This window comes from Cuculus canorus, chromosome 37 (assembly GCF_017976375.1).
Source record: "Cuculus canorus isolate bCucCan1 chromosome 37, bCucCan1.pri, whole genome shotgun sequence".
NCBI classification, from domain to species: domain Eukaryota; kingdom Metazoa; phylum Chordata; class Aves; order Cuculiformes; family Cuculidae; genus Cuculus; species Cuculus canorus.
In genome coordinates, this window is record NC_071437.1 from 611,441 (window position 1) to 634,616 (window position 23,176).

The 23,176-nt window shown below is 58.1% G+C and overlaps 1 protein-coding gene across 1 annotated transcript; it reads left to right on the top strand.

The window, feature by feature from the left end:
- Positions 1-1,119: 1,119 nt before the first annotated feature.
- BICRA (BRD4 interacting chromatin remodeling complex associated protein) lies at positions 1,120-22,751 on the top strand. The gene is made up of 13 exons (XM_054052810.1): positions 1,120-1,342; positions 8,775-8,820; positions 9,100-9,142; positions 9,430-9,495; positions 10,078-12,015; positions 14,844-15,021; positions 15,702-15,823; positions 16,854-16,970; positions 17,086-17,144; positions 17,377-17,525; positions 18,633-18,727; positions 18,990-19,092; positions 20,183-22,751. The coding sequence occupies exons 2-13, from the start codon at positions 8,780-8,782 to the stop codon at positions 21,322-21,324; spliced, it is 4,053 nt and encodes a 1,350-aa protein (XP_053908785.1). The 5' UTR covers positions 1,120-1,342; positions 8,775-8,779; the 3' UTR covers positions 21,325-22,751.
- Positions 22,752-23,176: the final 425 nt, after the last annotated feature.

Sequence of the window (23,176 nt, forward strand, 5' to 3'; positions counted from 1 at the left end):
AGCCACATTGAGGCCGTTGGTAGCCTGACAGCCATGCTAGCCCACCTCACACCCTTGGTAGCCCCAGGGAGGCCGTTGTTAGCCACATTGAGGCCGTTGGTCGCCCGTTGCTATTCCCTCTCAGCCCCACTGAAGCCTTTCAGCCCTCCAACCCCGGGGGGGGCAGTGTGTCATATGCAAATACCACCCTGGGTGGGCGTGGTTTATGCAAATACAGGACAGGGCTGGAAAGTGTATGCAAATAGAGAACCGTGTGGGCGTGGTATGTGCAAATGAGCAACTAGAGCCGCACGGGGGGAGGGGCGTGGCATATACACATATGGTACTATGGGGGCACAGTGTATGCAAATATGTGTAGGTGGGCGTGGCCATGCAAATAGAGCACGAGCCGCGGGATAGGCAAATTGAGCCACGCATGGGGCGTGTCTATGCAAATCGAAACGCACACGGATGCTGAGAATGCAAATAGAGTTTGTGAAGGGGCGTGGCTATGCAAATAGAACAGCGAGTATGCAGTTATGCAAATAGAGATGAGCGTGGGCGGGGCTATGTAAATAGAGATGCGCGGGTGGGTGTGACAACATAACTAGATGGGCGTGGCTATGTAAATAGAAGCGCGTGGAGGCGGGGAATGCAAATACAAGCGTGGAGGGGGTGTGGCTATGCAAATAGAAGCGCGCGCGGAGGCGGGGAATGTAAATACAAGAGCGCGGGTGGGCGTGGCTATGCAAATAGCGCGCGCCAGGCGGTGAATGTACTCATAAGCGCGGGGGGCGTGGCTATGCAAATAGAAGCGCGCGCGGAGGCGGTGAATATACATATAAGCGCTGGTGGGCGTGGCTATGCAAATAGAAGCGCGCGCGGAGGTGGTGAATGTAGGCATAAGAGCGCACGGGGGGCGCGGCTATGCAAATAGAAGCGCGCGGAGGCGGGGAATGCAAATACAAGCGCGGAGGGGGGCGTGCCTATGCAAATAGGACCGCGCGCGGCGTATGCAAATCGAGCCCTGGGTGGAGGGCATGGCTATGCAAATCTCCCTTTGCGTCGCGTCAGCGCCGCGCGGGGCGTGGCTTCGGGGTTCTGGGGTTGGGAGGGGGCGGGGGGGGTGTGTGTGCGTGTCGGTGTTTTTTTTCCCCCCGAAGGCGTTAATTGAAGGTCGAAGGCGCTTTGAGGAGAGCAGCGCCGCGTTTCGGGGCGCGGGGGGGGCGGCGCGGCGGTGCGGCGCTGGGATCAGGCACCGCGCAGACCCGCTATCCGTGTCGGTGCCCGGCGGGGTCCTGGCTCGGCAGCCCGTGCGGGGATGTCTGGGAGACCCCGCGCCGTCCGCTGCTCAAACATTACGGTGAGTTTCGTACAATGCGAACGATTTCGCCTTTAAATCCCTTTCCCGTCTCACCGCCCTCTCCCCACGGGCACTCACCGCGACCCCCTCCGCCCCTCCCCGAGCGCGGCCTTCGCTCCCCCCTCAGCCCTCACCCCGCGCACGGCCCGAGCACCGCCGCCTTTCCTCCCATCCGCCGCCGCCGCCGTTCCCGGGAATACACGGGGGGTGATTCCCAATGATTAAAGAGGTGGATGTGTGGTGTCCCCCTTTTTCCCCGCGGCCCCTCTCGCGGGCTCTGTGGCGGCCGCTCCGCCCCGACGAGGGGGGAGGGAGAGCAGAGCGGAGCAGCGCCCGACGGAGCCGCCGCCGCTTCGGCCTCGACGCTGCCAGAGGGGGGAATGGCCTCGAAGGGCCGGGAAGGGCCGGGAATGGGGAGCACAGGGGGTGTCCACCCTCTTTCTCCCTTCTTCCTCATCTCTGGAAGAGGGTGGGATGCGCTGGAACGGGATGGAAGGGGAGCAGAGGGAATGTCCCCCCTCTCTCTTATCTCTGGAAGAGGCAGAGATGCTGTGGAATGGGATGGAAGGGGAGCAGAGGGGATGTCCCCCTTCTTCCTTGTCTGTGGGGAAGGTTGGGATGCGCTGGAATGGCATGGAAGGGGAGCAGAGGGGTTGTCCCCTCTCTTCTCCCTTCTTCCTCATCTCTGGAAGAGGTTGGGATGCCCTGGAATGGTTTGGAAGGGAAACAGAGGGGTTGTCCACTCTCCTCTTGCTTCTTCCTCATCTCTGGAAGAGGGTGGGATGCTCTGGAATGGTTTGGAAGGGGAGCACAGGGGGTGTCCCCCCTCTCTATTATCTCTGGAATACACTGGGATGCGCTGGAATGGGATGGAAGAGGAACAGAGGGGATGTCCCCCCTCTCTCTTCTCTCTGGAATACACTGGGATGCACTGTAATGGGATGGAAGGGGAGCACAGGGGTTGTCCACTCTCCTCTTGCTTCTTCCTCATCTCTGGAAGAGGCTGGAATGAGATGGAAGGGAAGCAGAGGGGATGTCCACCCCTTTCTCCCTTCTTCCTCATCACTGGAAGAGGCAGAGATGCTCTGGAATGGAATGGAAGGGGAGCAGAGGGGATGTCCCCCCCCCTTTCTCCCTTCTTCCTCATCTCTGGAAGAGGGTGGGATGCCCTGGAGTGGGATGGAAGAGAAACAGAGGGGTTGTCCCCCCTCTTTCTTATCTCTGGAATACACTGGGATGTGCTGGAATGGCGTGGAAGGGGAGCAGAGGGGTTGTCCCCCCTCTCTCTTATCTCTGGAATACACTGGGATGCGCTGGAATGGGATGGAAGGGGAGCAGAGAGGATGTCCCCCCCTTCTCCATTCTTCCTCATCTCTGGAAGAGGTTGGGATGCTCTGGAATGGTTTGGAAGGGAAACAGAGGGATTGTCCACTCTCCTCTTGCTTCTTCCTCATCTCTGGAAGAGGGTGGGATGCTCTGGAATGGTTTGGAAGGGAAACAGAGGGATTGTCCACTCTCCTCTTGCTTCTTCCTCATCTCTGGAAGAGGGTGGGATGCACCGGGATGGGATGGAAGGGAAGCAGAGGGGATGTTCCCCCTCTCTCTTCTCTCTGGAGAGGCTGGGATGCGCTGGAATGGGATGGAAGGGGAGCAGAGGGAATGTCCCCCCCTTTCTCCCTTCTTCTTCATCTTGGGAAGAGGGTGGGATGCTCTGGAATGGTGTGGAAGGGGAGCAGAGGGGTTGTCCCCCCTCTCTCTTATCTCTGGAAGAGACTGGGATGGTGTGGAAGGGGAGCAGAGGGATTGTGTCCCCCCCTTCTTCTTCGTCTCTGGAAGAGGGTGGGATGCTCTGGAATGGGATGGAAGGGGAGCAGAGGCGATGTCCTCCCTCCTCTTGCTTCTTCCTCATCTCTGGAAAAGGGTGGGATGCTCTGGAATGGGATGGAAAGGGAGCAGAGGGGTTGTCCCCCTCTTCCTTATCTCTGGAAGAGGCAGAGATGCTCTGGAATGGGATGGAAGGGGAGCAGAGGGATTGTCCCCTCTCTTCTCGCCTCTTCCTCCTCTCTGGAAGAGGAAGGTTTGTCCGGGAATGGTCTGGAAAGGAAGTGGAGGGGATGTCCCCCTTCTTTCTTACCCCTGGAAGAGGCTGGGATGCACTCGGATGCCTTTGGAAAGGAAGCAGAGGGCTGCCCTTCCCTGGCTGTCTCCCTCCTCTCTTCCTCCTCCTCATCCTGGGAAGAGGCCGAGACATTTTGGGATGGGCCTGGAAACGCAGGAGCGGACGGGAAGCAGTGGGGTTACCCCCCCTCACTTCTTCCTCCTCTCTGGAAGGGGCTGGGATGGACCTGGAAGGGGCTGGGATGGACCTGGAAGGGGCTGGGATGGACCTGGAAAAGGCTGGGATGGACCTGGAAGGCCCTGGGATGCCCTGGGATGGACCTGGAAAAGGCTGGGATGGGCCTGGAAAGGGCTGGGATGGCCTGGGATGGACCTGGAAAGGGCTGGGATGGACCTGGAAAGGTCTGGGATACCCTGGGATGGGCCTGGGAAGGGCTGGGATGGGCCTGGAAAGGGCTGGGATGGACCTGGAAGGGGCTGGGATGGACCTGAAGGTGGCAAGGATGCCCTGGGATGGATCTGGAAGTGTTTGGGATGGACCTGGAAGGGACTGGGATGCCCTGGGATAAACCTGGAAAGGGCTGGGATGGGCCTGGAAGGGGCTGGGATGCCATAGGATGGGTCTAGAAGGGGCAGGGATGCTCTGGGATGGGCCTGGAAGAGGTTGGGATGGACCTGGAAGAGGCAGAGTTGCCCTGGGATGGAGTTGGAAGAGGCAGGGATGGACCTGGAAAGGGTATTGATGTCCTGGGATGGACCTGGAAGGGACTGGGATGGACGTGAAGGTGGCAGGGATGTCCTGGGATGGGTTTGGAAGGGGCAGGGATGGACCTGGAAGAGGCTGGGGTGGCCTGGGATGGGCCTGGACGAGGCTGGGATGGACCTGGAAGAGCATGGGATGGCCTGGGATGGGCCTGGACGAGGCTGAGGGGTCTGGAATGAGCCTGGAAGGGGCTGGGATCACCCTCCGACGCGTTAGTGCTCCTGAATTTCCACTTCGGAGCCATAAATCCCTGTTCCCTGAATAAACTCGGGTGCCTCCAATCCTCCTCTGGTTTTCATTTGCTGCTCGCACTTCCACTCCGGAATGTTTTCACCATTCCTGTTGCGTTTTGCCTTTGCTTTTTCCCCGTGTGGCCTCGCTTTTGGCTCCGGAGTTTTCCTGACGCTCCGATACTTGGACGGCTTCTCTTTTGGGGTGGATTTTTCCTCTTTTTATCCCACTGTCCCTTCTTCCTGGTGGATTCTTGGTGCCATTCGCCCTCGTGACTCTCGTTGCGCCGATGCCGAGCGGTTGAACTGATGGAAGTTGGATTTGTCCGAAGGGAAACTGAGGCTGGAGGGAGCTCTGCTCGCTCCAGAGCGGATCTGCATTGAGCTCTGCTCCGTTTTGGAGCGGATCCGCATTGGGCGGCAGCATCCGGAGCGGATCCTTGTAGGGCTCTGCTCACTCCGAATTGGATCCACATTGGGCTGCAGGATCTGGAGCGGATCCGCATTACGCTCTGCTCCATCTGGAGTGGATCCGCATTGGGCTGCTCCCTCCGGAGCAGATCCGCGTTGGGCTCTGCTCGCTCCAGAGCGGATCCACGTTGGGCTGCAGGATCCGGAGTGGATCCACTTTGAGCTCCGCTCCCTCCGGAGCGGATCCGCGTTGGGCTGCTCACTCCAGGTTGGATCCATATTGGGCTGCAGCATCCGGAGTGAATCCGCATTGGAAGCAGAGCAGTTCCGCGCTGGGCTGGATCCGTGTGGAAGGAAACTCGCTCCGGTTTCCATTCTCTGTGTTTGGGAGCCGTTTCCACTTCCATACGGAGTTGAGCCATCGGGAAGGATCCTGGATGTGGACATGGAGCTTCATCCGCCGGCAGAAGACCTTTGGGATCGGGATTTCGGAGTCTGGTTGGGACTGGAGGGGGCAGAAACCCAATGCTTCCCAACGGATGTAAACCTGGAAGAGACCTTCGGAATCGGCTTCCTGATGTAGGGAATAACTTCTCCGGGAAGGAGGATGCAGATCCTTCGCTCTGGAAGAGCTGGAAAAGCCTTTTCCCTCCCCGTATCATCATTCCAAGCAGGAATTCCAGATGGAATTTGGTTGCCGTCTCCTCCTGTTGGGAATGTCCTGGCTGGAATATCGGGTTGTTGGTGTCTCATCCTGGTGGGATGAGGAGCAAACACGATGTTCTGAATGGAACGGAGCTTCCAGAACCTCCACAACGGTTTTCCTTGGATTTATTCATCGTATCCCTAAGGAACGAGAAGCGGAAAAGCATCCGGAACCCCTCCGGCATGTTTAAAGCTGGAGCTTCTGCCTCTTTCCTCCTGCTCCCAAACCCAACGATCCGCACGGAACGCTTAATTCCTTTAATGCAGTTCCTTAATTCCCTGTAACCAATCCCTCAATTCCCTGAATCCTATCGCTTGTATCCAATCCCTTGATTCCTTTAATCCAGGTCTTTCATTCCCTGTATCCGATCCCTTAATTCCCTTAATCCAACTCTTTGTATCTTATTCCTTAATTCCCTCTATCCTATTCCTTAATTCCCTGTATCCGATCCCGTAGTTCCTCGGATTGAGTTCCTTAATTCCCTGGATCCTATTCCCTGTATCCGATCCCTTAATAATTCCCTTCATCTGATCCCTTAATTCCTTGTATCAATCCCTTCATACCGTGAATCCGGTGCCTTAATTCCCTCTATCCAATCCTTTTAATCCAATCCCTTCATTCCTCGTATCCCATCCCTTAATTCCTCCTGGGGAATTCCCAAATCCAGGGATAGCGGGTGCCGGGCTGATCCCAAGGGACCCCGGATTGCTGATTCTTCTCCGAATCCCACTTGTCTTCCCACCTCTGCTCCGTCTGGACCGCGAGGATCCATCTTTTTGGGATACTTGGGGTGTTCATCCTGTTTTTTTCCCCCCAATCCATTGGGATCAACCCCGTGGAGCAGATTGAGGTTCGATTTGGGTTTTAATTCCATGCGGATCCCGTCTGGCAGCGGAATTCCTGGGATTACGGGTTGGAATTCGATGCTTCTTCCCATTATCGCTCCTCTCGCAAAGAATTCCAGACCATTGGAAGGGTCTTCCTGGTCTTCCCCATCCCATAATACCCCTCCGGTCGCCTTGGCATTGGGATTTATGGAATTATGTGGATGGATTCCGGGAAAATTGGGGTTAAGGACTTGTTGGGAGAGCGGCCAAAGGCGAGAACGTTGGGTTTGGGGTTAAAAATAGGCTCTTGTGGTCGGAATGTTCGGAATCTGGGCCATTCCCTTATTTTAGTGTCCACTGGGGATAAAAAACTCGGATCCTTCTTGTTGTTCCGACCATGCCGGGAAGTTGAAACGCCACCAGGTGGATTTAGGGTGGAATTCTGCCCTTAAATCCCTGTGGAACCATTTGGGAGAGGGTTTGGTGTCCCACCGGATCCACGTGGAGATGGAGATCCTCTCCGTTCCCAACGGGATCCGTGCAGCCTCGTCAAATCCCGCTTGGAAAACAGTGTTTTCCAGCTTTCTCTTCCATGAATCCAATGGATGAATCCCATTCTGGAGAGGTGGGAACATCAGGAAGTTCGATGCGGCTGAGGGTGAGGTCTTGCTCTGAGGTTGGGATGAGCCTAAATCCGGGCCGGATTGGGAATATCCGTGAGGAGAAGGCCTTGGATTGGGTGGAGGAGAAGCTCCGCGTGAGCCCGGAAACCACCTGGATGCGTCCAAAGAGCGGGAAGAGCGCGGAGGGAAGGGATTGTCCACCTCGGCTCTGGTGAGACCCCACCGGGAGCTCCGTGTCCGACTCCGGAGTTTGCGGCACGGGAAGGACACGGAGCTGTTGGAGCGAGGCCAGAGGAGACCACGGAGATGATCCGAGGGCTGGAGAACCTCGGGGAGAGTTGGGGCTGTCCTCTTGGAACAGCTTCCGGGATGGAAAGGGGAGACCTGGGAATGGGCTCCGGATCAGAGGGCAAAGGGATGGGACGAGGAGGACGGATTTGAGTGGAAAGAGGGGAGAGTGAGGTGAGATCTCGGGAAGGAATCTCTTCCCGGGAGGTTCCCAGATTGCCTGGAGCCGCCCCATCCCTGGAGGTGTCCGACGTTGATCCGGTGGGAGGTGTTCCTGCCCACGGAGCGGTGGCACCGGATGGGCTCGGAGATCCCTTCCAACCCACCCATCCCACGGCTCCGTGGTTCTTGAGGTCTCTTCCGTGCCAACCCCCGGATGGCACTCGGAGGAACCTGATCCGCTGGGAGGCGTCCGTGCCAGTGGAGGGCTCGGAAGCGGGAAGCTCATCAGCCGCATCTTATGGATTCGATTCCCTCCCACTCCGGAGTTTATCCCGGAAGGAACGAGAAGACCTCTTTGCTGACAAAACCTCCCGGTGATGCCGCTGAGCTTTTCCCGATGATTCGAAGCTGAAGACCGACCAAATTCCAGGACGGAGAAGCTGGGAGTGATCCCTACAGGAATATTGGTGCTCCCCTTTCTTTTCCATATCCGCTTCCAAGCGCTCGGGATCCGTTCTTGCTCTTCCAACTCTTTTTCCATCCGTTTCCATCCGATTTTCCCAACCGATCCTGGTTTTCTGGAGCTTCTTCCATGTTTTGATCCCTGACCTTGCGCCAAGGCAGCGACGGAATCATGGAATTGTACAATCACAAGGTCGGAATGGAGGGAAGTGTCCCTAAAACCCAAAAATCGGGATGGAAATCCGGGATCGGTGTCGAGGAGGAGAAGCGGGAGAGGAGGAATGGGATCTGTCAGGAATCAGGAGGACGAAGAAGACTTCTGGAAGCACCACCTCCCGAAAAACCTATGGATCCGATAACGGAACTTGGCTACGAAGCCAGATTTAGGGATTCGGAGATGGAGGAGAGGGATTCAAATGGTTCCATTTGAGGAGGGCGGGTGGGGATACGGAAAACACCCGGAGAAGGGACTGGGAATGCCCAACTGGGAAGGCCGGGAGAGGGATCTGGGACAACCTGGGCTGGGAATGCTGGGCTGAAGTTCTGGGAATGTCCGGAGAGCGGACTGGGAATGTTGGGAGAGGGAGGTGGGAATGCTGAGGTTGGGAATGAGTTGGATCCCTCGGCCAACTCCGATTCCCACAGTGGTGAGGGTGGGTACTTCTTGGAATTCCCGCGATTCCCAGTAGCGTGTGGAGCTGCCGGGATGATCCCGGCTCCGATTCCTGGTCTCTCGGTGTCCCTCCTCCTCATCCCAAGGTCTGGGGAGGGTCCACGTGGCCTTGGAGATGGTGGGAACGTGCTTTTCCAAGGATAACGTCATCTCTCTCCGCTCTTTCCAGTTGACATGGATGATGAAGACGGCCGGTGCCTGCTAGATGTAATCTGGTGAGTCCGGCATTCCCGGGAATCCCAGGGGGCGGAAAGGCCGTTCCCACTTTGCTCCATCCAAGGGAAGGGGTTGGGAAGGGATTGGGAAGCTGGTGGGAAGCTCTTGGGAATCGGGGCTTTCTGGAATGACCAGGGAAGGGGGAAGCAGCACCGGCGGCGCCGTGGGAGAGGGATATTTCCCTTCTCCGGGGATTCCATCCCATAAAAGCCAGCCAGGGCGGTGCTGGGAATTCCCGGGCGTTCCTCATCCCTAACGGATTCTCCGTCGCTTTCCAGCGATCCCCAGGCCTTGAACGACTTCCTCCATGGATCCGAGAAGGTGAGCACCGCCTCCATCCTCTCCCTTTTCCTCCTTTCCTTGGTTTTCCGTAACCGAGGGCGGAATAAAAGATTCCCAAATCCACCATCGTTGAGTTTTTAGGGATTCTTGGGAGCTCCGGTTGGGATTTTGGGGTTGTGTTGAGAGCCAAACCAGGTGGAGATGGAGCAAGATGCTCCCCGCCGGAGCTCGGCGCTTCCCTCCGGTGCCTTCCGATGGGTTTGATCCCGTTTTTTTGTTTTTTTTTTAATCCCAAATAAAAGTAAACGGAATCTTTTAAATTCCAGATTGACAGTGAGGATCTCCTGGACAACACGGGAGATGCCGCCAGCGCCTTTTTGGAAGGTGCCGGGGTACGTATGGATTCATTGCTCCACCCCATCGTCTTCCCAGTTCCATCCCAATCCCTTCGGATCGTCTTCCGTTCGTTTTTTCCCCCCTACTCCACTTGATTTTCCCCCAAAACCCTGGGAGAAAAGCTGGTGATGCTTCAGATCCGAAGGAATTCGTCCAGCGAGGTCGGACTCCGCTCGGGGTTTTCTTAAGCTCGTGGTACATCCGGGTTTTCTGGTGGGATCCGAGGTCGGGATGTTGCTCTTCCCGGGTTTTCCTGGCTCGGGGATGTCCATCCTCCGTCCTCTTGGCTTCCCAAGGAGTTTGGAGCGCTCATCAGGGAATTCCCGCTTCCCATCCGGACACCACCAGGATATTTAGGAGCTTGGAAAGATGAGGGGTGGATCCCAAAATCCTGGTGCTGGTGGGAAACGCCGAAGCTTCCCATCCCTTCCTTCCAGCGCGGTTGTCCTCTCGGCTCTGGGAATGCGGAAGCGCTTCCCACCCACCCCCGTCCTCTCGGAAAACCCCTTTGAATCCCTCTTCCCGTCCAGTTGAGCTCAATCCCTTCTCCTTTCTTCTCCCAACTGCTCTTCCCGCAGCTCCACGTCCAGGAATCCTCCGGGAACCACCTGACCACGGAGCAGAACCAACCCACCACCAGCGTGGACCTGGATTTCCTGGAAGATGACATCCTGGGTTCTCCATCCGGCGCCGGAGCGACGCTGCCCAACTCGGATCAGCCGTGCGACATCCTCCAGCAGAGCCTTCAGGAGGCCAACATCACCGAGCAGACCTTGGAAGCGGAAGCCGAGTTGGACCTGGGATCTTTCCAGCTTCCCACCTTACAGCCGGTGGTGCAGGCGGCATCCGACGGCACGCCGCAGATCTTTTCCGGCGGCGCCGACCTGATCGGATTGCAGCCGCCGGCTGTCCTGACCCACCAAGCTCTGGTCCAGCAGCCGGTGGGAGCCGACGTGGTCAACAAAGCCATCAGCGTCCAACCTTTCCTCCAACAAGTGGGCCTGGGGAACGTCACCATCCAACCCATCTCCAACATCCAGGGTTTGCCCAACGGCAGCCCTGGCGGAACGCTGGGAATCGGCCCCATCCAAGTGGTGGGACAACAAGTGATGGCCATCAACCAATCGGCACAACCCATCATCGCCAAGCAGGTTCCGCCTTCCCAGGTGGCCACCATGCCGGTCGGAAGCTACATCACCCAACCGGCGCCGGAGCAGCAGCAGGTGACGCTGGCTTCTGCCGGTGTCTCTCCGCAAAGCGCCGGCCTCGTTATCCAGAAGAACCTTCCGACGGTGGCCACCACCACCTTGAACGGCAATTCCATGTTCGGGAACGTCTCCGGGACTCAAGGTTCTCAACCGCTCACCGTCACCTCCAACCTGAGCAGCCCTTTAGTCCAGGCCCAGAACGTCATCATCCATCGGACTCCGACTCCGATCCAGCCCAAACCGGCCGGAGTTCTCCAGCAGAAGCTCTACCAGATCACTCCGAAGCCGTTCTCCTCCAACAACGCCACTCTCACCATCCAGAACGAAGCCACCATCCAACAGCCCAAAACCCAACAGAACTTGACCTTCATGGCCGGAAAACCCGCTCAAAACGTGGTCTTATCCGGCTTTCCGCAAGGAATTCCGGCCAACGTCTTCAAGCAGCCGGCACCGCAGCAGCAGGCGTTGAGCAAACCCATGAGCGTCCACCTCCTCAACCAGGGCAGCAGCATCGTTATTCCCGCTCAGCACGTTCCGCAGGCCATGCTCCAAGGGCAGAACCAATTCCTTCTTCCCGGAGCTTCCGCCGTGCAGATCCCGCAGCAGCTCTCGGCTCTCCAAACCAACATGGGAGGTCAAATCCTGACGGCGTCGCACCCCGGCGGCCAAGCGCACATCATCACCAGCCAAGGAGCCGCCGGGCAGCTCATCGCCAACCAAGCTTTGCCGGCGCAAATCCTCACCAACCAGAATATCGCCGGACAGCTCAACCTCGGCCAAGTCCTGGCTTCCCAGAACGCCCACGGCACCGCTCACATCCTCTCGGCTCCCATCCAGCTCCAGCCGGGGCAGGTGGGACAGCCGGCGCTTTTCCAGATGCCCGTTTCCTTGGCCGGAAGCTTGACCACGCAAAGCCAAGCTTCCGTAGGCGCTTCCTTGAGCCAACCGGGCCAGACGGTCATCCAAGGGGTGACTCTTCCCAACCAAGTGGCCATGCTCAACGCTCCCGAGAACCTCGGCCAAGCCGTGAGCATCCAAACGTCCGGAAGCAGCCAAAGCCTGGGCCTCGTCCAAGCTCAGCAGCCAACGTCCGGAGCCAACCTCCTTCCCAACGCCGACCAATCCTCCATCCTCACCGTCCAAACGGCTTCCCAGCAGCCGGCTCCGCTCCAGCTCAACGTTCCGGCTCCTCCTTCCGCCCAGCAGCCCGTCACTTCCCAAGCCAGTCCCAGCTTGGCTTCCAGCCCGGAGAAGATCATCGCCGGAGCCGTCATCAACCAGGATTCCATGCAGATGTTCCTCCAGCAGGTGAGTCGAACCGTTCCGGGTGGCGGTTGTGGAGCTCCGAGACCATTCCGAGCGCGGCGACTTTGGTTGAGCCTCGCTTTCCGTTCGCTTCCCGCTTCCTGGGAGTCTCCGTGCGTCGTCTTCCCACCGTAGGGATTTCCTTTCCTTGGGAAGGATTGACCGTCTCCTTCGGGAGGAGGAGATGGTGACGGATCCATCCAACTCATCCCGGTTCTCCGGGTCGAGCTCATCCCGCTCTCCCACCTGAGGTTCCCCACCTTCGTTAGCGGAGTCGGAGCTTTCATCGCGCAGCTCTGGAAGCTCAGTTCCCGCTTCCGGAGGGTGGGATCCTCTTCCACTCTTCCCAACGCCGGGAAAAGGCTCTCGGACGCCCCATTTTGAGCCGTTTCGGGGGTTCCTTATCCCTAAAATCCCATTCCGGGTGGTGAGGCGGCTCCGGAAGCTCCTGACACCCTTGGATCGTCGGAGAAAGGGCTGAGTTTCCACTTCCAGGGGCTTTAATGAGCTCGCCGCCCTCCCCGGGATTTGGGAATAGTGGGAATCCTTCCGGATAAGCGGAAACGCTTGGGTTTTGTCCCTATTTCCTGGGATTTGCCCTATTTCCTGGCCTTTATCCCTATTTTTCCCGGCCTGCTCCGGCCTCTCCGGGGTTATTCGAGACAGGTTATTCCCAACTATCCCCACGGATGCCTTCTCCAATGGGAAAATGCCGAGCACAGCCGAGTTGGGATTCTCTTCCGATGGATTTGTGTCGTGGAGATGGGATGCGGGAAGCGGGCGAAGCTCAGGAAGTCCAAGGATTCGGGAGACCCCGGATGCTTCCCGGGTTTCTGAGCTTTTCCTCGGCTCCTGTTTCTTCCATCGGATCCATTCGGAGCCGAGGGATTTGCTGCCAGGGAAAGGGAGCGGGATGCTCCCTCCTGCCCAAGGCGGGTTCTCTGGCTCCGGCATTCCGGAGTTTCCGGCCCTTCCATCCCAAATTCCCAGCTGGCGGCTCCAGAGCTGCTCCCTCCCCATCCCACCCTTTCCCCATCCGAGCTCCGGCTGCTCCCGCTCGCTTGCCACTAACCCGGAATGCTGCTTCGCCTTCTCCTCTCCTGCTCCCAGGCCGCTGTCTCCGATGGTTTTATCCCTTTCTTCCTCCTTTTTCCATCACAATTCCTTACTTTTCCGTAAGGATCGGGGCTTAACGGACCGGAATGTGTCCCGAGATGAGTCCGGGAGCGGTGCCGTGTTCCCAAATCCCCGCTGCATCCAGGATTGATGCTGTATTCCCTGAATCCCTGGATGAGTTTGGAAGTGGTGCCGTGTCCCTAAATCCCTGGATGAATCCGGGAACGCTCCCATCTTCCCAACCCCCCTGGATTAACGCGGGATTGATGCCGTATTCCCTGACTCTTTGCTTGATTCTGGAAGCGATGCCTCCCTCCCGAATCCCTGGATGAATCCGGGGATGCTCCCATGTTCCCGAATCCCTGGATGAATCCAGGATTGATGCCGTGTTCCCGAATCCCTGGGTGAATCCAGGATTGATGCCGTGTTCCCGAATCCCTGGATGAATCCAGGGCTGCTCCCGTATTCCCTCCCTTCCCCGCTTGATTCTGGAATCCCCGGCCGAGTCCGGCGGCGGCGCCGTCTCCCCAAACTCTGCGTCCAGGGATTCTGGGTCGGCGCCATTCCCGACCCTCGGGCTCTCCGGGCGTTTTCCAAGGCCTCTTCCCGCTCCGGCACTAACTCCTGCCTCTTTCCTTCTCTGTTGCAGTTCCCCGCAGGGCAGCAGAAGCTCCCTGGAGCCTCCCCGTCCCCTTCGCTTCCGCATCCTCCTTCCCTGGCGGAGAATCCGCCGCTCCCGCCCGCCCACCTTTCCCAAATCCCATCTCCCCACCCTTCCCGACCCCCTTCCCAACCGCAGCCCCTTTCCCGGCCTCCTTCCCGGCCCCATTCCCGGCCTCCTTCCCAACCGCAGAGCCTTTCCCGGCCTCCTTCCGAGCCGCTTTCCCGCTCCTGCACCCCTCAGGCTCCCCTTCCCGGCCTTTTCGTCCTTCCCTCTTCCCAATCCCAGCCGCCATTCCAACCGGCACAGGGAGAACCGGCTCCAGCGTCGCTCCAGGTCCAACTCCCGGCACCGGCTGAGCTCCAGCATTCCCAGTCTCCCCATTTCCAGCTCCAATTCCCAGCCAAAGCTCCCGCTCTCCACCTGCCTTCGGAACCGCAGCGGAGCTTTCCCATCATCCCGAGCCAATTCCCATCCCTCCCGGCCATTCCCAATCCCGCTCCGCAGCCGAAGCCAATTCTGGACAGGTTCCAGCAGGTAAATACGGAGTACGATGCTCCCGACGTCGGGAATAAAACCCGGGAACGAAGGCCATCCGGAGGGAAAACCCATCCGGTTCCATCCCAAAGCGATCCCGAGGAGCCGAAGCGGCTGCCGCTTCCCGTTGGGAATTTGGGATGGCGAAGGGAGGGGCTCTTCTGCCTGGCTTTGCCGCTCGTCATCACGGGATTGCTCCCGGAGAAGCGTCTTCCTTGGATTTTGGGGTTGGGATTGAGGAGGAATGAAGGCAAATCCAAGCCTGGTTGGAATTCCCGAGGCCGGATCCTGCGGGATGCAGGTGATCCTGATGGATCGGGGTGGGAATTGTGGATAAACTCGGATCACAGACCCGGTGTTGCCTTCTCTCATGCCCGTTCCCGTGGGAAAGATCCCAACGGGTGCCTTTTTCCCGGATCCGGCACCGCGAGCATCCCCATCCCTCATCCCGCAGTCGGAAGCAGAGGATTCCGGCTGTATCCTCACCTCCCGGACGATGTTTTCCCTCTGGAAACAGGTTCCGCACGGGATCATCCTCCAGCCCAAGCCGCCCCCCACCAGCCAGGCCCCTCCGGGCCTCGGACCCTTCGGAGCCACTGGATCCTCGGGATTGGGAAGCGCCCAAGGACAAGCGGGAGCCGCTGCCACCACGTCGGGAGCCTCCGCGCCCGCCACCCTCCCGGCCGCATCCGCAGGTCGGTCCCCACCGCTCCGGCTCCGCTCCGGCATGGGAAGACCCAGGAAGGGCGTTGGGATCCCCTCCGTGTTCCCAAAATTCCCCCAATTCCCTGTTTTGGGTGATCTCATTCCCAAATGCCCCCCAATTCCCATTGTTTGGGGTCCCTCTCATTCCCAAACCCTCCCCAATTCCCATTTTTTTGGGATCTCATTCCCAAACTCTCCCCAATTCCCTTTGTTTGGGGTCCCTCTCATTCCCAAACCCTCCCCAATTCCCATTTTTTTGGGATCTCATTCCCAAACCCTCCCCAATTCCCTTTGTTTGGGGTCCCTCTCATTCCCAAACCCTCCCCAATTCCCATTTTTTTGGGATCTCATTCCCAAACCCTCCCCAATTCCTATTTTTCTGGGATCTCATTCCCAAACCCTCCCCAATTCCTATTTTTTCTGGGATCTCAATCCCCAAACTCCCCTCAATTCCCATTTTTTGGGCTCCCCTCTCATTCCCCCGTTCCCCTTTTTTGGGGATCTCAATCCCAACTCCCCCGCAATTCCCATATTTTTTGGATGTCATTCCCAAACTCCCCCCAATTCCCATGTTTTGGGGTCTCCCCCATTCCCAAACTCCCCCCAGCTCCCGTTTCTTTGGGATCTGATTCCCGGAGTCCCCCCCAATCCCGTCTCTTCCCGTTCCCAGGCGTCACCGCCGCGGTTCCTCCGGACACCAAAGCCTTTCCCAATGCTCCGACGCCAGGATCCGCCGGGAAGGGAGCGTCATCCCAAGGCCCAGCGGGAGCAGCGAGGCCGCAGCCGCTCCAGGTGGGGGAGAGTCGCGGTGCTGAGGTGTTTGTGAGGGGATTTGGGGCGAAAGTCGCGTTTTTGAGGTCTCTGTGAGGGGATTTGGGGCGAAAGTCGCGTTTTTGAGGTGTTTGTGAGGAGAAATTTGAGGTAAAAATCCCATTTTTGGGAGACCGTGAGGAGATTTGGGGGAAAAAAATCACATTTTTGCAGAGTTTGAGGGGAAATTTGAGAAAGTTTGGTGTGAAAGTCGCGTTTTTGAGGTGTTTGTGAGGGGATTTGGGGTGAAAGTTGCGTTTTTTGAGGTGTTTGTGAGGGGATTTGGGGTGAAAGTCGCATTTCTGAGGTGTTTGAGAGGAAAAATTTGAGGTAAAAATCACATTTTTGGGAGACCGTGAGGGGATTTGGGGGAAAAATGACATTTTTGCGGAGTTTGAAGGGAAATTTCAGAAGATTTGAGGTGAAAGTTGTGGTTGTGGGGAGTCTGTGAGGGGATTTGGGGTGAAAGTCGCATTTTTGGAGTATTTGTGAGGGGATTTGGGGTGAAAGTCGCGTTTTTGAGGTCTCTGTGAGGGGATTTGGGGTGAAAGTCGCGTTTTTGAGGTCTCTGTGAGGGCATTTGGGGCGAAAGTCGCGATTTTGGGAGACCGTGAGGGGAATTCGGATAAAAATCACGGTTTCTCCCAGGGCGGTGGTGGTGCCCCATCCCTGGAGGGGTTCCGGGCGGGGTTGGATGGGGCTCGGAGCCCCTGATCCCGCGGGAGGTGTCCGTGCCCGTGGAAGGGGTGGGACCCGATGGGCTTTGAGGTCCTTCCAACCCAAACCCTTCCATGATTCCATCATCTTTGATGTCCCTTCCAACCCAAACCATTGAGGGAGGCAATGGATGAGGCTTGGAGCAACCTGATCCGGTGGGAGGGCCGTTCCATTCCATTCCATTCCATTCCATTCCATTCCATTCCATTCCATTCCATTCCATTCCATTCCATTCCATTCCTTGTGGTTACTGGAGAATCGGAATAAAATCCCACTTTTCCCGTCTTTCCCGCAGCCCAAACCCGGCGTCATCAGCTCCGTCTCGGGCCTGAACCTCGGGAAGGGCTCCTTGCAGCTCCAAGCCGTCGGGAAGGCGTTCCCAACGCTGGTCCCGGGGCAGAGCCAACATCTGGTGAGCTCCCTGGGATGCATCCGTCGGGATCGCTCGGGAAGAGCCTTCGGAGAGCTCTTCCCAGCGAAGGCAAATCCCAATGACATTCCCCTTTCTCCTTTTCTTCTCCGTGCAGTACGACAACCAGCTCGCTTCCAAGAAAACCCCGGCGCTCCAGCCCACCAAGGAAGCCTGGTGAGTCCTCGGGAACGCCGGGAACCATCGGAAAACCCATTCCCGCTGTGGATCGGGCAGGATCTATGCCGGGGCAGCGCCCGTTCCGGGCTGTCCTCCTCCACCTGGAAGCATCGAGATGCCTTCACGGAGCGCTAGATGTTCTCCTGACCGTCTCGGCTGCGATTCCTGGTGGGATTCCAGGCTGGAATGGTATTTATCCGGGATTTTTCCCTCTTTTTCTTCCCCGCAGTTGCCTGGAGCAGCTGCACAAACACCAGGGTGCGGTGTTGCATCCCGACTACAAGACGCCGTTCCGCTCGGTGGAGGATGCCGTCCAGCGCCTCCTGCCCTACCACGTCTACCAGGGAATGCTCCCGTCGGCACAGGATTGCCGGAAGGGTACGGAAAAGGGGGATTTCGGGGGGAGTTTGGTGCTCCCGGAAGCGCAGGAGCCGTCTCGGCCTTTGCCCTCGTTCCCAAAGCGAGTTTTCCGGCTGTCCGTGTGCTCGGGGCAATCCCTGCCCCGGCGTTGCTCACCATCCCGGAGCTTCCCGCTTCCCATTTTCCCCCCCAGGGTGACTCTTCCCTTCCCTCGGGATCCAAACCCCTTTTCCCACTTCTCTTGGCATCCAAACCTTTTTTCCCCCTTTTCCCATGGGATCCAAACCCCTCTTCCCTCAGGATCCAAACCTCTTTCCCCTTTTCCCTCGGGATCCAAACCCCTTTTCCCTCAGGATCCAGACCTCTCTTCCCTCGGGATCCAAACCTCTCTTCCCTCGGGATCCAAACCTCTCTTCCCTCGGGATCCAAACCTCTCTTCCCTCGAGATCCAAACCCTTTTCCCTCAGGATCCAAACCCCTTTTCCCTCTTCCTTCAGGATCCAAACCTCTCTTCCCTCGGGATCCAAACCTCTCTTCCCTTGGGATCCAAACCTCTTTTCCCTCTTCCCATGGGATCCAAACCTCTTTTCCCTCGGGATCCAAACCCCTTTTCCCTCTGGATCCAAAACTCTTTTCCCTCTTCCTGTGGGATCCAAACCTCTCTTCCCTCAAGATCCAAATGTCTCTTCCCTCTGGATCCAAACCTCTCTTCCCTTGGGATCCAAACCTCTTTTCCCTCTTCCTGTGGGATCCAAACCTCTCTTCCCTCGGTATCCAAACCCCTTTTCCCCCAGGATCCAAACCCCTTTTCCCTCGGGATCCAAACCTCTTTCCCTCTCTTCCCTCGGGATCCAAACCGCTCTTCCCTCGGGATCCAAACCTCTTTCCCTCTCTTCCCTCGGGATCCAAACCCCTTTTCCCTCGGGATCCAAACCGCTCTTCCCTTGGGATCCAAACCTCTTTCCCTCTCTTCCCTCAGGATTCAAATCCCTTTTCCCCCGGCATCCAAACCACTCTTCCCTCGGGATCCAAACCTCTTTCCCTCTCTTCCCTCGGGATCCAAACCCCTTTTCCCTCGGGATCTAAACCCCTTTTCCCTCTTCCCTCTTTTCTCCCTCCCGGCAGTGGATGAGGAATTCGAGGCGGTGTCGGCGCAGCTCCTCAAGCGGACGCAAGCCATGCTCAACAAATACCGCCTTCTGCTCCTCGAGGAATCCCGGGTGAGTCCCATCCGGCCTTTTCCAGAGGTTGGAAACACACCTTTTCCCCTCAGATCCATCCAGGGGTGAAGGATCCATCCTGGCGGGCGCTCAGCCTTGGGATTTTAGCCGGAACAGGGAAGTTTTCACTCCCTGCCGTCACCTCGCTCCCATCTCTTGCCACGAATCTGGCAAAGAGCGGCTTTTTATGAGCGGGAATGGGAATAATCTGGGAATCGAATGGATTCCCGCTGCGTAACCGCCGCTCTCCCTCTTCCGGCAGCGAGTCCGGCCTTCCGCGGAGATGGTGATGATCGATCGGATGTTTATCCAGGAGGAAAAGACCACGTTGGCCTTGGACAAGCAGTTGGCCAGGGAGAAACCAGGTGGGAGATGGGATATTCCCGACGCTCCTCCGCTTTTTCTGTCTCCACACTTGGAATTGGAGATTGTCGAATGGGGTCCTGGGGGTCCCTAAAGGGCTCCTGAGGGGGTCTGAAGGGGTTCGGGGGGCTCCAAGAGGGGTCCGGGGGGTCCCCAGAGGGGTCCTGTGGGCCCTAAAAGGGTCTTCGGTGTCCCCAGAGAGGTCCTGAGGGCCCCTAAAGGGGTTCTCGGGGGCTCTGGAGGGGTCCTGGGGGTCCCCAGAGGGCTTCAGGGGTCCCTAAAGGGGTCCTGAGGGGCTCTGGAGGGGTCCTGGGGGTCCCCAGGGGGCTCCAGGGGTCCCTAAAAGGGTCCTGGGGGTCCCTAAAGGGGTGCTGAGAGGCTCTAGAGGGGTCTTGGGTGTCCCCAAAGGGGTTTTAGTGTCCCTAAAGGGGTTCTGAGGGTCCCTAAAAGGGGTTCTGGAGGAGTCCTGGGGATCCCTAAAAGGGTCCTGGGGGGCTCTGGAGGGGTCCGGGGGGATCCATAGAGAGGTCTTAGGGGTCCAAGAGGGGTCCAAGGTGTCCCCAGAGGGGTTCTGGGGTCCCTAAAAGGGTCCTGAGAGGCTCTGGAGGGGTCCGGGGGGTCCCTAAAAGGGTCCTGAGGGGCTCCGGAGGGGTCCTGAGTGGTCCAAGAGGGGTCCTGAGGTCCCTAAAAGGGTCCCTGGAGGGGTTCTGGGGGTCCCTCGGAGGCCCCTGAGATGCTCCGGGTGGGATGGAGTCGTCCTTTTCCGACACGGAAGAGCAGAGGGAGAGTTACCGTCTGCGTCGTGAGCTCCTTTGTGTTTGGCTCTCGGAGCCAAAACATCGGAGTGCCGGCAAATCCCGGCCCCTCCGGAGCCTCTTGGAAGGAAGAGGTTGTGTTTGGTTGATCCAAAGTGGGACGAACACGGTGAAAAGTGGGAATTCTGGCTGGGAAGAGGGGGAAAAAGGGAGGCAAACAACCCTGGCGTGTTGGCAACGTTGGGATTTTGGGATCCAGTTGGAATAACAAGAGGTTCTGGGGATGGGAAGGGTGGTTTTAAGGGACCGGCGCTGATTCCCGACTTTCCCTTTTCAGAGGAATACGTCTCGGCTTCATCCCGCCCGCAGAGCCTTTTGTCCTCGTCCTCCTCGTCTTCATCCCAACCTTCCAGTGCCGCTCCGGCTCCGGAGATCCCGAAGGTGCCTCCGGCACAAGCGCCGCCTCCTTCCAATCCCCCCAAACTGGTGATCAAGCACAGCGGCGGTTCCCCTTCCGTCTCCTGGGCCAAAACTTCCCATTCCTTGGATGGGGATGAAGACGCTTTGCCGTCCCGGAGCAAACCTCCCATCAAAACCTACGAAGCCCGGAGTCGGATCGGCCTCAAGCTGAAGATCAAGCAGGAAGCGGGATTGAGCAAAGTGATCCATAACACGGCGTTGGATCCCGTCCACCAACCCATTCCCGCTTCCCGCGCCGTTCCCAGCTCCGATGGAGCCGCCCCCACCGCCGCGGGACAGATGAACGGAACTTTGGATCACGTGGCTGCGGTTGAGAAGAAACCCATCGTTACTTATTGTCGCCTTCCGCTTCGGAAAACCTACCGGGAGAACGTGGATGCCTTCGGAAGCGAGAAACCCACCAAGGGGAGCGTCCCCAAAGGCGACAAACAGCCCGGAGCCAAGCAGGACGAGGGATCTCGGAGCGTCATCACTTCCCACAAAAGCCAGGTGGGTTCCGCGGAGAAAAGCCGGCCGGAAGAGAGCTCGAAGCTCTTGTTCTTCAACCGGAGCGATTCCCGTTCCGTCATCCGGCAGGACAGTCCCGCGCCTCCCAAACCCGAGGACTCCACCGGTGGCCTTATGAAGGAGTTGGCGGAAGCGGAGGATGAGTTTTATCGGGGTATAATCAAACCGGAACCGCCCGATCCCAGTGCCGAACTGCCTTGGGAAGTGCCGTTACCTCCGGCTAAACGGCGGAAGTCGGAATCCTTCGAGGTGGACAACGCCAGCTTCTCCAGCGACAGCCCCCAGGACGATTCCTTGACGGAACACCTCCAGAGCGCCATCGACAGTATCCTCAACCTCCAACAACCGCAGCCCGGAGGCCCGAGCGTCCGGACGCCTTCCTCATCCTACAATTCCTCCTCTTCCCCTTTCTCCTCCCCGCTCCATCGTCCGGAATCCTTCCTCGCCCCCAACCACAACGGCGGCCTTGGAGCGAGGACGTTGAACAGATAACGATGACCCAACGACGCCGGGCGACGAGGGAGGAGACGCCGGAGCCGACGCTCCGCTCGGATGCGCTTGAGCCGCCCTCTCTTTCTTCCAAGAGACGGGATCGGAGGAGGAGAAGAATCCGGTTTTCCAAGCCCGAAAAGGGAGGCTGAAATCTGGGGCGAGGAAGGAAACGCCGGAGCCGGCGCTCCGGTGGGATGCGGTGGAGCGTTCCCGACAGAGACGGGATGGGAAGAGCAGCAGAAACCACCTCATCCCGTTGTTTTCCGAGCCGGCACGGCGGGATACGGGGCGAGGAAGGCGACGCCGGTGCTCCGCTTGGATGTGGTGGAGCGTTCCCAACAGAGACGGGATGGGAAGAGCGGGAAAACCGCTTCATCCCCATGGATTCCAAGCCCGACGGGCGAGTTTGGGATGTAGAACGCCATCGGAAAGGCCGGAATTCCCATCGGCATCACCCTCACGGCAAGTGCGACGGGAGCGATGGTCGGCTTTGTAATGTAGATCCTGTAAGAAATTCCTAATCCGAATTATCCCAGCGGTCTCTTCTCTCTTTCCCGACCCCCCCCTTTCCTTCTCGTTCCCGTTCCGGCCGCTCGGAGCGGGACACGGAGCCCGGATGGCGCCAGCCAAAGAGGACTCCGCAGGCGTTATCCCGGCGGGGAAAACCAAATCCATCCCTTTTCTAAGTTATTCCCGCTCTCCCGCCGGCTTCCGGAGCCTCCGGTTGGAAAACGAGGTGGGAAAATCGGGAAAGCAAACACTAACGGAAGCGCCGAGTTTAGAGGGAGTTCTGGGCTTGGAGGAGAAGCGGATCCGGCGGGATTTGGTGAGAGAGGGCGGGATCTGGCAGGGAATTTGGGATTGGGAAGGGAGGGAGGTGCTTTTCCCTGCTGGAATTGCCAGGAAAGAGGAGTTTATGAAGGGAAAAGGGGGGGGGAAAAAGCAGGAATTCCCTTTTCCCAACGATTCCGCCTCGTCCCAGGCGGATCGCGCCCTTCCCGCTCTGCCTTGGCGGCGATTCCGGCTGCTTTCCTGTTTTCCCATCCCGTTTTTTCCTCTCTCCCTTTCTTTTTATCCCCCTTTCGGAGGCAATAATTTACCCTGGAATTCCAAGTGCCATGGGGGAGGGGCTCATTTGCATATCATTATGTATGCGGGGCTGGGGGGGGCAGCTCCCGCCCTTCGGAGAAGGGGGAAAAATGGGCCAAAAGCCTCCGTGCATCCCAAATTCCATGTGGGAGCCCAAATCCAAGTGGAAGAGCCCGAATCCAAGTGGGAAACCCTAAATCCGAGCGGGAGACCCCGAATTCCAAGCGGGAACCCTCAGATCTGAGTGGGGGACCCTAAATTCCAAGCAGGAACCGAACCCCCCCCCCCAAATCCAAGCGGGAGACCCCGAATTCCAAGCAGGAAACCCCAAAATCCAAGTGGGAAACCCCCAAATCCAAGCGGGAGCCCCCAAAATCTAAGAAGGAGACTCCAAGTCCAAGCGGGAAACCCCAAATTCCATGCAGGAACCCCCGAATTCCAAGCAGGAGACCTCAAAATCTAAGTAGGAACCCCCAAATTCCAAGCGGGACGCCCCGAAATCCCAGCAGGAGACCCTAAATCTGAGCGGGAAACCCTCAATTCCAAGCGAGGAACCCCAAATTCCACGCAGGAATCCCCTAAATCCAACCGAGAGACCCCGAATTCCCAGCGGGACACCCCAAAATCCAAGGGGAAACTCCCCAAATCCCCCCCCTTTCCTGCCGGGATCCATTTTTAAGGTGGAAAAAGCTTGGGAAGGGCGAGCGAGGCCGGAGTTTTTCTCCGGAATGCCGGGGCTGGAGCGGAGCCAGGGGCGCGGCCG

Coding starts and splice junctions, on each gene's coding strand:
- BICRA (XM_054052810.1), top strand. CDS start 8,780: ATGGATGATGAAGACGGCCGGTGCCTGCTAGATGTAATCTG. Junction 9,496..10,077: donor CCTTTTTGGAAGGTGCCGGG/GTACGTATGGAT, acceptor CTCTTCCCGCAG/CTCCACGTCCAGGAATCCTC. Junction 12,016..14,843: donor TGCAGATGTTCCTCCAGCAG/GTGAGTCGAACC, acceptor CTCTGGAAACAG/GTTCCGCACGGGATCATCCT.